The following is a 15,897-nucleotide window of genomic DNA, read 5'->3' on the forward strand; positions in this document are numbered from 1 at the left end:
AAAAAATCTAAAAAATAACAAATCACAAGGATTTGATCTAATAAATAATGAAATCTTGAAGCAACTACCGGTCAAAGGTATAGCAAAATTATGTAAAATCTTCAACTCAGCTATTCGACTTAAACATGTCCCAATTTATTGGAAAGTGGCTGAAGTTCTAATGATCCACAAAGATGGCAAAGATCCGTATGATGTAAGTTCTTATCGGCCTATATCCCTCCTACCTGCCATTGGGAAATTATTCGAAAAAATTATCTGCAACAGACTAGACAAAGAAATCGAAAAGAGAAATTTAATTCCAAATCATCAATTTGGTTTTCGTAAAGGTCATTCGACTATCGAACAAATACATAGAATTACGCAAGTAATAGAGAATGCCTTTGAACAGAAGGAAGTATGCTCAGCAATATTTTTAGATATCTCAAAAGCTTTTGATGGAGTAGTGCATACATCTCTAATAAGGAAAATAAATACCATTCTCCCAGACGATATTTGTAAACTTATGAAATCATATTTAACTGATAGATATTTTCGGATTAAGAACAGTGGAGAATTCTCTGACTTATACCGAATATCTTCAGGAGTACCACAAGGCAGCATACTAGGACCTATTCTATATCTTCTTTACACATATGATCTACCGAATGACGAGCATAGTGTACTCGGAACCTTCGCAGATGATACAGTTATCTTGTCAAAAGGCACAGATACATCAATATCAACAAGGAAACTTCAACATACTGTTACAAAGATTGAAAACTGGACAAGGAAATGGGGGCTAAAATTAAACCACTCTAAATCAATCCATGTAGACTTCACTTACAATAATATAGATTATAAACCTATTTTCATAAATGGTAATCAAGTACCAGTTGCAAACTCGGCAAAATATCTTGGAATGACTTTAGACGCCAAATTGAAATGGAAACCACACGTAAAGTTGAAAAGGAAACACCTTGATATAAAGTATCGGCAATTAAATTGGCTTATGGGTAGAAATTCTAGACTCTCCACTCAGAACAAATTAATGATTTACAAGCAAGTACTAAAGCCAGTGTGGACATATGGAAGTCAATTCTGGGGCTGTGCCAAAGACGAGACTATTAATATTATTCAAACATTCCAAAATAAAGTATTGAGGAATGTAGTCAAAGCGCCATGGTACATACGAAATACGGATTTACACCGAGACCTCAAAATAAATTCAGTGAGAGACGAAATAACTCTTCTAGCAAAATCCCACGAAAAAAGACTTATTTCCCATAAAAATGAGGAAATCCCAAATCTCTTAGATGACAAACAAATACTGCGTCGATTGGGACGATTCAAGCCGAATGATTTGAAGCAGCGTTTCACCCAGCAAATAGATTAAACAAACTAATCTAAGCTGCACTTAACTTATAATTTAACCTAAATAAATTACTAGTTAGTCTTACTTGAAATTAAAGACTAGTTGTAGTGCATATTAAGCGATCGTTTTATGTTTAAATGATAAATATAAAAAAAAACTTTAGTTGCCAACTCATATTTTGACAACTACAAAATTCGCATATCATGGTGACTCTGGTGCGACTTGCACTGATAGATGTTCTGGATAGAACACCCTGTCATATCCCTGCCAACATTTTTTGAATTTGGGGGCGCTTCAGAGAATCCCCACTACGTCGAAAACAGTCGTATACGATATCCAAAACTCCTCGGAAAGGCGCCGTCACTATTGAGAAGTTGTACCACGCCAAGTTACTACAAAAAAGTATCGCATGAGTGCAATTATTAGGAGCCCTTCTGGATTCATTTAGAAGGACGCCAATAAGAGCCCCTTCAAACAGTCAGACAAAGTGCATTTTAAGATAGTTGTAAAAGAATCATTGTGCTCAAGTAAAACACGATTGTTTAGATGTTTATTAATTTTATGAAAAATTTATAAATTCTCATAAATATAACATTTATACGGCTATCACATCACATTTAACACATTTTTATGCATTAATAAGAGATTGATGTTGAGTTACAAGTTGTAAGTTAAATGTTGTAGCGTCTATCAGCCAATACTTTTATTCCCAATGGAGGCAGCGTGTCTGGAAAAATATTTGAAAAACTATCACTTTATTCCATTTGGAGAGTCAAAAATTGTTCACCAATTTACTTTTGACAATTGTAAGCGTAATAACTATGTTTTCAGCACTTTATTTTCGTTTTCATTGAAATAAATTATAATAAGCCAGTTGCGCTTGGTGTTTCACAAAAAATAAAATGGCTCTTGTACCAATAGTGATGGCAAAATACTATCACAGTTGCCGATTGTTGCAGTGTCACTTACGAGTCTGTGGTAGCGATGACGATGAAATGGAACATTGAAATGCTGGCAGGGATATTGAATTACTTTATCAGAGAGAAAGTTTTGAGTCTAAACGAATTGAATGAAATAAAAAACATATTCTCCTATGATAATAATTACACTTTCAAAGAACATTTAGAACGTCGAAGACTTGATACATCTGCTAGAGAAATGTGAAACTTTTTACATTGCCTGCTTTTCATAATTGGCGAAATAGTTGCACCCGGCGATGAAGTTTGGCTTTTCTTTCTTATATGTTTGCAAATTTTGGATATTTGCCATCGTTCTTCTTTTAAACCCTATAATTTAGAAGAATTGAAGCAATTAATTGAGACCCACAACAAAGAGTATATTCGAATTTTTAATGACCATCTGAGACCAAAATATCATATACTAACTCATTACCCTAGGGTAATGAAATATTTCGGTCCATTGAAAGAGTACTGGTGCTTCAGATACGAAGGAGTTGAAAGACTATGCAAAATGCACGAAGAGCAGAAAAAATATTTTATTCTCTATAGCTAAAAAAGTAGCCTTAAATTTGCTAATCAAATGATCAAAAGCAAAAACGAAGACTTCAAATACAATGAATTACATGAAAGAAAGAATACTGACAAAGATTTCTGTTGCCTTCACTTCGATGCAAATAAAAAGAATCCAAAGATATTAAATGAAATTTGTGATTGTGGATACCAATACAAATCAGGCCAATACAAAAAATCAGATGAAAACGAAACAATAGACTTATATTTACTTCTAGAAGTAGTTGTGTTAGAAACCAGGAGTATTTATCTGAAAGTTCAGAAAGAAGTCTATACATGGAGTTCCCACTATCTTTCTTATGAAATTCAAAATTCGGAAAACTGTATTCATGATCTACTCGAAATAGATCATTTTGATGGACCTCCAACATGGCCACACACTTTAAAAAATGGAAAAAATTGGTGCGAGCAAAAAATATTTCATTTAAAAAATATTTTATCTAAATGTAAACAACCTCTTACTTTCTGCTATACATCATTACTATTAAACAATTTTTTGCAGTTTTTTCTCTTAAGCCATGACAGTCAAAGCCGAATATATTGACATTGAGTGCCTCGAGTTCCACAGTGATGGAGAGATGAAGATAGTTTTTAATTCAAAGTCAAATCTATTACAATGCGAAAGAAAAACTCAGTCAAAATCACACAATTTAGTCAAACCCCAATATTCACTACACTCATAGAAAAAAGTCTGCTAAAAACAGCAGTCAATGTCTGCTGTTATATTTTTGTACTTCAGAGCCTAATGAACTACAATTTATAAAATTTTTAGGTTATAAATTTTTTCCCAAAGCATATTTAAGAACCAAAAGTAGTTTTTGGTATACTTCTGCACTGTAATATACTTACAAGCTCCTAAATACGATCAGCAAACATTTTGTTTGCTGTTATGCCTCAATTCGGTAAATATTCAGATTTTTGGTCAAATACTATAGATATTCATAACGTATTGTGTTAATTATGTTAGGATAGCTCCTAAGTTGACATTTTTATTTGTTTTAGCCAAAATAAAACATGTTTTAGTGTAATCGAGCTTAAAAAATAGCAGGAAATGTTTGCTATTTCAGCAAACACTGACTGCTGTCCCTTTTTCAGCAGACTTTCTGCTGTTTTAGCAGACTTTTCTGCTGTCCCTACTAACAAATTTCTTTGAGTTGTAGATACAAATGATATTAATAAGAATCAAAATTTTTCCAATTCTGATGCGAAATATATCGCCTTTTCAAGTTATAATACGGTAACTAGAATCAATTTACTGATTTTTAACATGAATTAAATATATCTGTATCAAATTCTGCTTTGAATTTATTGTGATTGTTGAAAAATGTATTTTTTATCAGGTTCGAGATATATTGAATGCGACAGCAGATGGCCGACATGTAATTGCAACATACGACATCAAACAGATTCTATCGCCTGCTAATAGGACATTTATTGTGCGAAAGATTGTACAGTTTTTTTTATTGAAAAACTGGAAAAATTAAGTGTTGCAAAATGTAAAGAATTAGCACACCAAAAGTCGAATGTTTTCCAACAGAGTGTCTGGTAAGTTTCACTATAATGCAATGTTTTGGTAGATTTTGAAGAATAGAATTATCATTTTATCTCATTGTCTATTGTTGTTGTAGTAATGCAAGCATATATCTATGTGAGTGTATATGTGTTTGGCAGCCACCAGATGTATAATTTAATGGTCGTAGATCCTTCTAGCGTTGTTAAAGAATGTTCTGGCGTTGCCAGAATATTGTGATGCTGCCAGAATATTCTCGCATTGTCAAACCGTCCCCAATAAACACAAACGTTTGAAAAATGCTAAATTTCAACAATTTTTCAAACATTTTTTCAAAGGATTAGTGTAATATTCAAGTTGAGAAATTGTTGAGAAAATCGCGTTCTCAACAAAAAACAGACATTACCCTCAACAGTGAAATTCAACACATTAGCAATAATATCTCAAGTGTTATCCTCAAATTGAAATGCATCGCTACTCAATAATTTGTCAAACAATTTTCGATGCGAGTCAAATTCAAAATTAACATCGTTGCAAATACTTTTCAACCTAAATTTGTATGAATGATATCCCCACTTCAAATTGAAAGTCAAAGCCAAAATTCTATGAATTTTGTATAATTTATTCATTTTTATCAAAATATATACTAATACACTACACTACATAATATACTACAATACCAATTGATAAATAATAATCAAATCAAACAAATAAGAACAAAAAAAAAACAAACAAACAACAAAACTTTAAATATCTTAGACATTATTAGTAAACACTTTTGCATTGATAATTCGATTTCCTTCCTTTTGGTGTCATAAAACAGCATTAAAATTTATTAACATGCGGGCAATTTGAAATTAGGAACGTACTGGACCGCGTGTTAGAATTGATTTCCAGTAGAAGAAATTCACAAAATATCCATTTTAAACTGATAATAGCATATGAATTAAACTGACGATGTGATGCACATTTCCATCCAGAAGTTGTTGATTTCAACAACTTGTTGTTTTTAACAATTTTAATTGGTTGCACTTGTAATGTTTCTGGAAACTTTTTCTTGTCGATAAGCCACTCATTTTTATTGATCAGCTTCTTATTGTTTGCAAGAATGTAGCATCCAAAGATTTTAGTTTTCTGCAAAGAGATTTAAATTTTATGTTTAATTAAATGTTTAAGTTAGAATAAAGTTTAATTTGGTTTAATAGTGATCGTTAAAATTTGTATACTACTTTTTGGTACATCCATGCCAGAGTAGAAATGTCATAAGTCGAACATTATTTTGTCTTGTCAAAAGCCCCCGCCTTCCACCATCTTGGTTGAGAGCATCTTTTCTTGTCATTGATTTTTCTTGCTATCGATAAGCCTATTGGTGCGGTTAAAATTTATCCATATCGTTGGAAATTATAGGTAATATTGTTTACCATTAACTATATTAAAAACACCCTGAATAAAACCACCTGCTCTGTTTATATATTGAAAATACTTAACTATCGCGTTTTTATTTTTCTTTATATTTGCATATCTTTCGCAATCGGCGAACATTTTGATCCATTCGTACCGGATAATTGGACTTCGGAGTGGAAGAATTGGTTTAACCGGTGTTTTTCTTGGTTTTTGTTTTAGACACAGTCCACCTGACCTGGTCATCAATTTCACCTTAAACTCAAACCAATCAGTTCATCATCCTCAACATCTATTTCATCGTTTTATAAGGCAAGTGTAGTGCATTTTCCCTTATAAAGTGAGTTCGCGGTCGGTGCAACAACAAATATAGTGGTCGTCCGTCCATTTAAAGAAAAAAAAGGTTGTTTTACAACGCTACGCGATCGGTTTTTATTATAAATATTCCTAGAAGTGGTGTAAAAGTTCAGTGATATCAGTGAATATTAGTGTTTTTTGATTTAAAGTGGTTTATTTGCCTTTATATGCGTGAAAATATCGTTTTTCATTGTTTTTAAGTAAATTTTCATTTGCCGACGGCAAAACGCATTCAAGTTTTTTGTTTTTGTATTCCCATTTTGACGTCTGTGCAAATAATTTCGGAGAGAAATAACTTAAAGTACATATTTTCACCACTTTCGTACACTAATATTCACTATACACATATATCACTCTCTTTGTTTCGTATATTCACCACTTTTTCGCGTTTTTCTTTGCTGAAATTTCATTAATTTATTTTTATTTCGTTCATTTGCATATTTGAGAACATACAAAAGCTTTTATTTTGTTTTGTTCTCATCAGTGTTGCGCTCTTAGTCGATTGCTATAGTGTAGTGACCAATCGGGCACTTCTCGTACTATCGTGTTATCGGTTATCGATCGTCATTTGAATTCTTAAGGGGGCTATACACTACGTGTAATACCCACATTAGAATTCAAGTTGAATTCAAAGGTTCGAATATTTCCCGATTGAAGTCGGGGCTTGAATTAATACTCGGTATATTTTGAAACTTTTACGCTCTCGCACTGAGAGAAATTATTCGATCATTGAAATATTTGGTAAATTTTGAATATTTATTTGACAGGTATTTATTATTATTGATTTATTTATACCTTTGTTTATTATTATATTATAATTTTTCTTGTGTCAAGCGTTCGGGGGTAATATTTTGTGCACCCTACATTCAGTATTTTCGGTTTCTGGGAACGTTTGATCTTTTGTCGGATTTTCGCGAGTTGTGGACTCGAATTAATCTTTATAACTCGAGATAAAGTGCGTTTTGATATTTGATACGGATTGATTTATTTTGATAGTGAAAATTGTGTTTTTTCGTTTTGGTCGGAATTTGAGTTACTTTTGCGTATTTTGCTATTTTTATTGAACGGAACCTTGTCTGAGTTTGGTAATTTTATTGGCCGTTGCTTCTTGGCTATATTGTAATTTCGTATTTGGTTACATTCTTCAATTTGGTAGTTGAACGTAAAGTTAGAATGTCTGTCTCTCCCTTTGATCGCTTTATTCGCGTTTCGGACGCTCTTATTAAATTCGACACCCATTATTAATGTCATGAAAGATGAGGAGGTAGACGTCTATAGCCTCGAGATTCGAAGTGAGGAATTGGGGAAGTTGTGGACAAAGGTTCAGGATTGCTTTGAGAAATGCGTGGCTAGTTTACAGGGTGCCGGAACAACGCAAACGAGCGATATTGAATCGGTGGACGGGAAATATGACGCGTCCCATCAGGCTTATATGAATTGTTTGTCCGCGATAAATCGAAAATTGGGCCAGTTTCGTCGGTCACGTAGATTATCGATCACTTCGTCTGCGTCTTCGGCCGATGCAGCATCGAGACGGAGTATCGGGTCTCATAAATCGAATCAAGGATCCGAAGCGATTTTGGCTAATAACGCGACTTCTTCGATACCGACTGATCGGGATGGGCAGTCGCTGCCTAATGGCAACGCCGGGTTTAGGGGTGAAGTGGCCGTTAGTGGCCCTCCACTTTGTGATATGGTTCACAATTTGGCGTTGCCACCGTGCGATACGGATGTATTTGAGGGCAATTTTCTAGACTGGCCTACATTCCGGGATTTGTTTCAAGCAGTTTATGTTAACAATTCAAGATTAACGGACGTCGAGCGTTTGTGTCATCTTGTGCGGAAGACCAGTGGCGAAGCTAGGGAAATTGTCTCGAAGTTTCCGCTGACACATCGAAGTTTTGCCCTCGCGTGGAAGGCCCTCGTCGATGCATACGACAATAAGCGGGTTCTAGTTCACAATCAGCTCAACCCAATAAACACAGGATGAGCGTTTTTCAAATGCAACACCTCTTCAGTTTGAGGGTAAATATCATTTTCAACATAAATTCAACTTGACTTGAAAAAGCTCATCTTCAATTCATCTTCAAATTGTTTGCGAATTACAACCAATTTGGCAAAATGTTGACGAAAACTTTGAAAATGTGTTGAAGATAATTGGAGAAAACTTTGACAAAACACTACCCTGAAATGCAACGAAAAAACCACATGGTTTTCAATACTACTTTGGACAACAAAGTTCGTGGAAGAAATACAAAAATGTGGAAGTTTTTTAATAATCAATTGAAATTGCTTATAATAATTGGTAAGTAAAACTAAAACACGAAATGAAAACTTTAAGGAAGTCACTAAACTCAAATCTCTTTGCAGACAACTAAAATATTTGGATGCTGATTCTTGGACACATTAAGAGGCTGGCCGATGAAAAATGGTAGTGGCTTATGGAGAAGAGAAAGTTTCCATAAATCAAAGTGCAACCAAAAAAACTTGGTATTTATGCTTTTCCATATCAACAACTACTGGATGATAATTCGCAATTCACAAAATAACAAATTAAACCGATGATGCGATATAAATTAAACTATCGATGTGATATAGTTTAATTTATATCGCATCATCGGTTTAATTTGTTATTTTGTGAATTGAAATTGCTGGAAATTTATTCCAATTATCTGGTCATCAAGTTCCTGAAAATTGCCAGTATTTTAATAACAACAATTTTGTAAATCACGAAGTACGTGGTCAGTTGGAAGAAATACAAATTGGTAAGTCAAAATAAAAAGTGAAATGAAAACATAATGGAAATCACAAAACTCGATTGTTTTGCAGAAAACTAAAATCATTGAATGGTATATTCTTGGAAGATGTTGGCCGATGAAAAACCGATGAAGGAAACAACAAAGAAAAGTTTTCAGAAAACTTACAAAGTGCAACCAATTAAAACAAAGTGCAACAATTCCTATATCAAGAACTTCTGGATGAAAATGTGCATCATCGGTTTAATTTGTTATTTTGTGAATTGAAATTGCTGGAAATTTATTCCAATTATCTGGCCATCAAGTTCCTGAAAATTGCCAGTATTTTAATAACAACAATTTTGTAACACCAACGTTCTTGAGGAAATCACGAAGTACGTGGTCAGTTGGAAGAAATACAAATTGGTAAGTCAAAATAAAAAGTGAAATGAAAACATAATGGAAATCACAAAACTCGATTGTTTTGCAGAAAACTAAAATCATTGGATGGTATATTCTTGGAAGATGTTGGCCGATGAAAAACTGATGAAGGGAACAACAAAGAAAAGTTTTCAGAAAACTTACAAAGTGCAACCAATTAAAACAAAGTGCAACAATTCCTATATCAAGAACTTCTGGATGAAAATGTGCATTACATCAATTTACATCCCGTCATCAGTTTGATATTTTGTGATTTCCTCTTGCTGGAATCTATTCTAACACACAAGCCAGCAAGTTCCTCGATAGTAATTATTTCAAATTGCCAGCATATTAATGACACCAACATTATGGAGGAAATGGAATTATACATGTAAAAATGTTTAAGATATTTAAAGTTGTATTCATAGTTTTATTTATTAATACGTTTAATAAGATAATTACATTTTGATTGGTATTATATTATTATTTTTATATATTATTAGTGTTATTTTTAAGATTATTATATTTGTTAACGAAAAAAATAATAAAATTTACAAAATCCCTAGAAATTTAGTATTGAATTTCAGTTAGAACTAGGATTGACTTTCATACAAATTGTGGTTTGAAAGTATTCGCAACAATGGTAACTTTTTATTTTTCTCACATTGAAAACTGTTTGAGAAATTATTGAGTAGCGATGCATTTCAATTTGAGGATTACAATTGAGATATTATTGCTATTGTGTTGAATTTTACTTTTGAGGGTAATGTCTGTTTTTTGTTGAGAACGCGATTTTCTCAACAATTTCTCAACTTGAATATTACCCTAATCCTTTGAAAAACTGTTTGAAAAATTATTGAATTTTAGTATTTTTCAAACGTTTGTGTTTATTGGGAAGTCTCTCTTTGCAATTTCGGCAGTATCGGTAGAGACGAGTGCGGGTTTGAAATCGATCCAATGTGGAATCAATGGCTGTCTTTCGGCGTTGAATACGTACGAAGTTTCGACCGATAATTGGGACCAGATACTCGTTTTTCTTTGCCTTCAACGTTTGCCGCGGCTTACACAGACTCTTTGCGAGCAGGGTGTTAGGGACAAATCAGCCCTTTCGTCGTGGGCGGATTTAGACGCTTTTTTGTCCGAAAGGGTTCGTACGTTAATGTGTACGTACGTTGTAAAAGCGCATTTTACCAATGCGTCTTCTTCTAAATCGTCGCGTGCTTCGTCGGAATCTAAGTGCGTTATTTGTCCTAAACATAATCATAGACTTTCGGCTTGCGTTAAATTTGGTAAACTCTCAGTATCGGAACGTTACATAGTGGTAAAACGTAACCGGTTGTGCTTGAATTGCTTAACGAAAGGTCATGAGATGAAGGATTGTCCAAGACAATATTCGTGTGCGAAATGTAATTCGAGACATCATTCACTATTGCATCGTGATTCTACGCCGTCTAAAAGCGGGACTTCGGCGACGGGTTCGACCAACACATTGTCGAGTTCAACGGCTAGTTTTCAACCGAGAACTACGCCTTCGGTTGATCTGCCGCAACCTTCTACCTCGTCGGCGTGCCTACCTCGCCAGGCATTTCATACGACGCAAAATAGGGCCGTGCTTTTGGGTACTGCGATGATGAATATCATGCACGATGGGGTTTCATATCCGGTACGTGCTTTAATTGACCCCGCTTCAGAATCTTCGTTTCTGACGGAACGATTTCGAAATCGGGTAAAACTACCGGTTCACGCGACTAATGTTACAATTTCGGGGGTAAATAGCGCAATTTCGGCCAAATCGAGTAAAATGTGTAATTTGAAAATCGGATCTCCACTCAACGCGTCGGGTTTGTTGGAAACTATGGCTATAGTGCTCCAATCTATATACGGGAATTTACCTTCCTTTGCGGTGTCGCAGGAAGTGTTGTCTCAGATTCCGGATATTCGCTTAGCTGATCCGAATCTTTTCGTGTCGAGACCGGTCGATATTCTACTAGGCGCGGACTTGTACCCAAAAATACTATTAGAAGGTTGCCGGCAGATTGCGGCTCAATCATTGATAGCACAGAACAGTGTTTTCGGCTGGCTAGTAACGGGTCCGATTTCTACATCGCAAATTCAAACGTTTACTACGACTATAGCGGTTGATGAAGAGAAAAGTTTAGATAGGACGCTGTTACGATTTTGGGAGTTGGAAGAAACACCACGTAAAGTGGTTTTGTCCCCCTCCGATAAGTTCTGTGAGGAAAATTATGTTCAGACAACGCGCAGAGATTCGGAAGGTAGATATATAGTTACACTTCCGCTAAAGGAAGAGTTCGGTCCTCGTGGATATTTGGGTGAGTCCCGAACAACTGTTTTGAAGCAATTTTATCGTAATGAATCGTCATTATTGAAAAGGCCGGACGGGAAATCAGTTTATGATAGTGTTGTTAAAGAGTATTTGTATTTAGATCACATGAGGCCAGTGTCCGCCATTTCTTCAAGTGATACACTCTCGTGTTATCTTCCACATCATCCGGTCATTAACCCCGAGAAGAAGACTTCCAAACTTCGCGTCGTGTTTAATGCGTCTAACAAAACGTCCAACGGGAATAGTCTTAACGATATTCTTGACGTCGGTCCCACTTTGCAGCAGGACTTAGTCCTTCTTATTGTGCGATGGCGACTATATAAATACGTGTTCAACTGCGATATTACACAAATGTATAGGCAGATTCGAGTGGACTCTTCTCATGCTCCGTTGCAGAGAATTGTTTTTAGGGATTCTCCGACAAGGACAGTCCAGGACTATGAACTACAAACGGTGACCTTCGGTGTAAATTGTGCACCATATCTCGCGATACGGACACTGTTACAGTTAGCTGAAGATACTGAGAAGGACTTTCCGCTCGCTGCCGATATATTACGTAAATGTATGTACGTTGATGACGTTTTGACCGGAACTCATGACCTTGAAACCGCGATAATGGCTCGGGATCAATTAATCGCGGCGCTTGCGACGGCTAAATTTGAACTGCGGAAATGGACATCGAATTGTAGAGAAATTTTAGATTCACTACCGCCGGAATATTTGGTTGATGCTCAATTGCTGGCATTTGTCGAGGCTAGCAATTCGAAACCATTGGGTGTGAGATGGAATGCTCAATTGGATGCGTTCTACTTCGCGGTCGATCCTATAGCGAAAAGGTGTGGATACACTAAACGGGAAGTGTTGTCGGCTATCGCGAAATTATTCGACCCTGTCGGTTGGTTAGGTCCAGTGATAATTGTGGCAAAGATTATCATGCAGAAGGTTTGGCTTGATCGCGTCGGCTGGGATGAAATACTGCCTTCGGCAACGGCATCCGAGTGGGAAAAATTTGTAGATAGTTATCCGGATGTCAATTCGATAAATATTCCTCGGTGGATTCGTTACACACCGTGCACTTCGGCCGAGCTTCACGTATTTTCAGATGCCTCGGTTAAGGCATACGGGGGGGTAGTATATATTCGAGTTTTGGTCCCAAATGGCGAGATTGTCGTTAATTTGCTATCGTGCAAGACGAAAGTTGCTCCGTTGAAATCGGTCTCTTTGCCTCGTTTGGAGCTTTGCGGCGCTGTTTTAGCGTCCGAACTCGCAAAAACGGTCGTTCGGGAGGTCGATATTGATTTTCGTCGAATTTATTGTTGGACGGATTCGACTGTAGTTCTGGCCTGGTTAAAAAAGACTCCTTCGACTTGGACAACATTTGTCGCGAATAGGGTATGTCGCATTCAGGAGAACGTCGGTGGTATCATGTGAGGTCGGAGGATAATCCTGCTGATCTTGGCAGCCGGGGTGTGTCCCCTTCGGATTTGGCCGCCTCTCGAATTTGGTGGCATGGGCCTCAGTGGCTATCGTGTAGTCCATCGGAATGGCCGGTTCGTAACATTTCCTCTTTTGACACCGACGTAGAAATTCGGTCTGTGAAGGCACATGCTTCTTTCTTTAATTCATACAAGGATGTTTTCGATAGATTTTCTTCTCTGGATAGAGCGCTGCGTGTTATCTCATATGTTATGAGATTCTTTTATCGGACGCATCCCGCTCATAGGCGTCATTGTAGCTATGCGGATCACAGTTTATCATCGTCTGAGATTAGGGCAACTAAAAGTCGCTTGATAGTGCTTGCTCAAAAAATGAATTATGGTAATGAATATAAGGACTTGATGGATAGGTCTTCGTTAGGTACTGGCAGTTCACTTGTTTCTTTGAACCCGTTCCTTGATGAAATGGGTGTAATGAGGATGCATGGTCGTTTGAGCCGCTCGCCTATTCTTTCCTATTCGGAGCGGCACCCTATAATTTTGCCCTACAGCTGTCGATTCACGAAGCTTTTGGTGGAATTTGTTCATTTGATTTCCATTCATGGAGGAAATCAGTTGATGTTTAGTATTCTTCGTATAGAATACTGGATACCTCGGGTGAGAAATCTTATTCGTTCGGTTATACATAGGTGTAAACCATGTCTTTTGGAGAGGAAACGTGTTTGTAGTCAGGTGATGGCTCCTCTTCCTCCGGAAAGAACTGTTCTCGACAGACCTTTTACTACGACTGGCGTAGACTATGCAGGCCCCTTTGAGGTGAAGTCGTTCACCGGACGTTATTGTCGCATAACTAAAGGTTATGTGTGCGTTTTCGTGTGTTTTGCTACTAGGGCGATTCATTTGGAAGCGGTTTCCGACTTGTCGACTGCCGGCTTTCTTGCGGCATTTCATAGGTTTGTTGCTCGTCGGGGTTGTCCTGCGACCATTTTCTCGGACAATGGGACAAATTTTGTCGGTGCGTCGCGTGAGCTTGAACGAAATTTCCGGGATTTAATTAGGGGAAGCAGTGATGTCGTGTCCTCTAAGTTTGCACACCAGGGCCTATCGTGGCGATTTATCCCAGCTGGTGCGCCTCATATGGGAGGCCTTTGGGAAGCTGGGGTGAAGAGTTTTAAGTTGCATTTCAGAAGGCAAATAGGGAATATTCGTTTCACGTTTGAAGAGTTTTCGACGGTGTTGGCTCGTATTGAGGCTTGTTTGAATTCAAGACTTCTTTGTCCCCAATCGGACAACCCGCAGGAGCTTGACGCTTTGACACCGGGTCATTTTCTTATAGGTGCCCCTCTACTCGCCCCTGCTGAACCAGTTATAACCGAACAGCCTCTTTCGTTGGTGAATCGGTTTCGTAAGGTACAGGCTCTTGCACAACAGGTTTGTGTTCGTTGGAAAGAGGAATATTTGAAGAATCTCCATATGAGAAATAATTGAAAATTTCCTCAGCGCGATGTTATGGTAAATGATCTAGTCGTTATTCGTCATGAACAGCTTCCACCAACTTCTTGGAAATTAGGTCGAGTCGTGTCGGTCCACCCGGGCGTAGATGGTCATATTCGGGTCGCGGATGTACGTACGGAGAATGGCGTTGTAAGACGACCTATAGCTAAGCTGGTCTCATTGACCGACACTTCGGCGAACTCTTTGTAATTCGTATATTTTCTCGCAGTATCATGGAAAATACCTCGTGCTTCGCCGACGGCTTGGAAAATTTCGAGGATATTATGGAACAATCGGATGATGATACTGCGTGCCCTCTTGATATGTCGGCGGTCGAACAGGCGTTGTTGGAGGAGCCGATGGCGATACCGTCTCCTACAATTCCGCCGGAGGTTCAGCAATCGTCCCAGAAAATTGAGAGTCCACCTCCGGTAGTTGTGGAAGAGCCCGTGGTGGCGCCGGCTGTAGTAGAGGCTGCTGGCGTTGTACAAACTCCTGCTCAATTGGTTTGCAGGGTTTGTGGAGGTCGTCACGCATTGCGGCGGTGTCGGAAGTTCCTCTCTCTTTCGATTGAGAGGCGGATACGTATGGTCGTACGACATCGTTATTGCTATAGATGTTTAGCACAGACCCACCAATCGAAGGACTGTCCTAGCCGGCGTAGGTGCCCCAGTTGCTCCGGGGACCACAATGTTTTGTTGCACGCTGCGGCTGCTCGAGGTCTGCTCAGCGGATTCGTAGTGAGAGCCATACGAATCGTCCGTCCGATCTTGCTGTGGCACGGCCATATTCCGATTTTGGCGGCGTCGGAGTTCTGCCCCTGCAGAATGTCGTTACTCTGGCGCCCAGCTTCGTAGTCCGCGTGTCTCCCCATGGTGTGTCCGTTCCGGTCCGTGCAGTAATCGCCAACTGCGCGCGACAAAGCCAAATCTGTCGCTCTATGGTCGAGAACTTAGGGCTCCCGGTTACAAATATTGAGGGGGTCCAATTTTGCCGGTTGACAGTATCGTCTGCTTATGATCCAGAGCAGCGATTGACGTTTACTGCTCGTGTGCACGATCTAGGTCGTGTGTTGACTCCCGCTGAAGCCGTGCCAGAACGGATCAAGGAATCCATTTTGGGATTACCTTTGCGATCGTTTTTGGTCCTGAGGTGTATGGGCGAATCATAACACATAGGGTGTATACGTCGCCCGGTCTCCCGGTGGCTCATTATACAATTTTTGGTTGAGTTCTGTCCGGGTTGTGTAACTGCTAGGGTAAATGCGCGAGAGCCCCCCTTTTGGGTTCTAACGGCCCCCTTTTGGCCATCGTTTTA

The 15,897-nt window shown here is 38.0% G+C and overlaps 1 protein-coding gene and 2 long non-coding RNA genes across 5 annotated transcripts in view; 2 read left to right on the top strand and 1 right to left on the bottom strand.

The window, feature by feature from the left end:
• Positions 1-15,897, top strand: part of LOC142240984 (uncharacterized) — a 69,031-nt gene that overhangs the window by 34,677 nt on the left and 18,457 nt on the right. Inside the window, exon 2 of the long non-coding RNA XR_012723449.1 lies at positions 4,221-4,425. This is a non-coding gene — a long non-coding RNA (uncharacterized LOC142240984). The remainder of the gene's footprint in view (positions 1-4,220; positions 4,426-15,897) is intronic.
• On the bottom strand, positions 4,992-6,594 carry LOC142239429 (uncharacterized). Its single transcript, XR_012723027.1, has 2 exons — positions 6,525-6,594; positions 4,992-5,524 (listed from the first exon to the last, which is right to left on the bottom strand). It is a non-coding gene; the product is annotated as an uncharacterized LOC142239429 (long non-coding RNA).
• On the top strand, positions 5,640-9,872 carry LOC142239428 (uncharacterized). Of its 3 annotated transcripts, none has more exons than XM_075311215.1 (5): positions 5,640-8,453; positions 8,519-8,638; positions 8,833-8,913; positions 8,978-9,309; positions 9,374-9,872. In XM_075311215.1, exon 1 carries the CDS (start codon positions 7,398-7,400, stop codon positions 8,136-8,138), a length of 741 nt encoding a protein of 246 aa, XP_075167330.1. In that variant the 5' UTR covers positions 5,640-7,397; the 3' UTR covers positions 8,139-8,453; positions 8,519-8,638; positions 8,833-8,913; positions 8,978-9,309; positions 9,374-9,872. The 3 variants fall into 3 exon arrangements, with proteins under 3 accessions (XP_075167330.1, XP_075167328.1, XP_075167329.1); XM_075311213.1 differs by having other exon boundaries at positions 5,640-8,173; positions 8,302-8,453; positions 8,519-8,913; XM_075311214.1 differs by having other exon boundaries at positions 5,640-5,797; positions 6,014-8,453; positions 8,519-8,913.

The sequence above is a fragment of the Haematobia irritans genome, chromosome 5, assembly GCF_050003625.1.
Source record: "Haematobia irritans isolate KBUSLIRL chromosome 5, ASM5000362v1, whole genome shotgun sequence".
NCBI classification, from domain to species: domain Eukaryota; kingdom Metazoa; phylum Arthropoda; class Insecta; order Diptera; family Muscidae; genus Haematobia; species Haematobia irritans.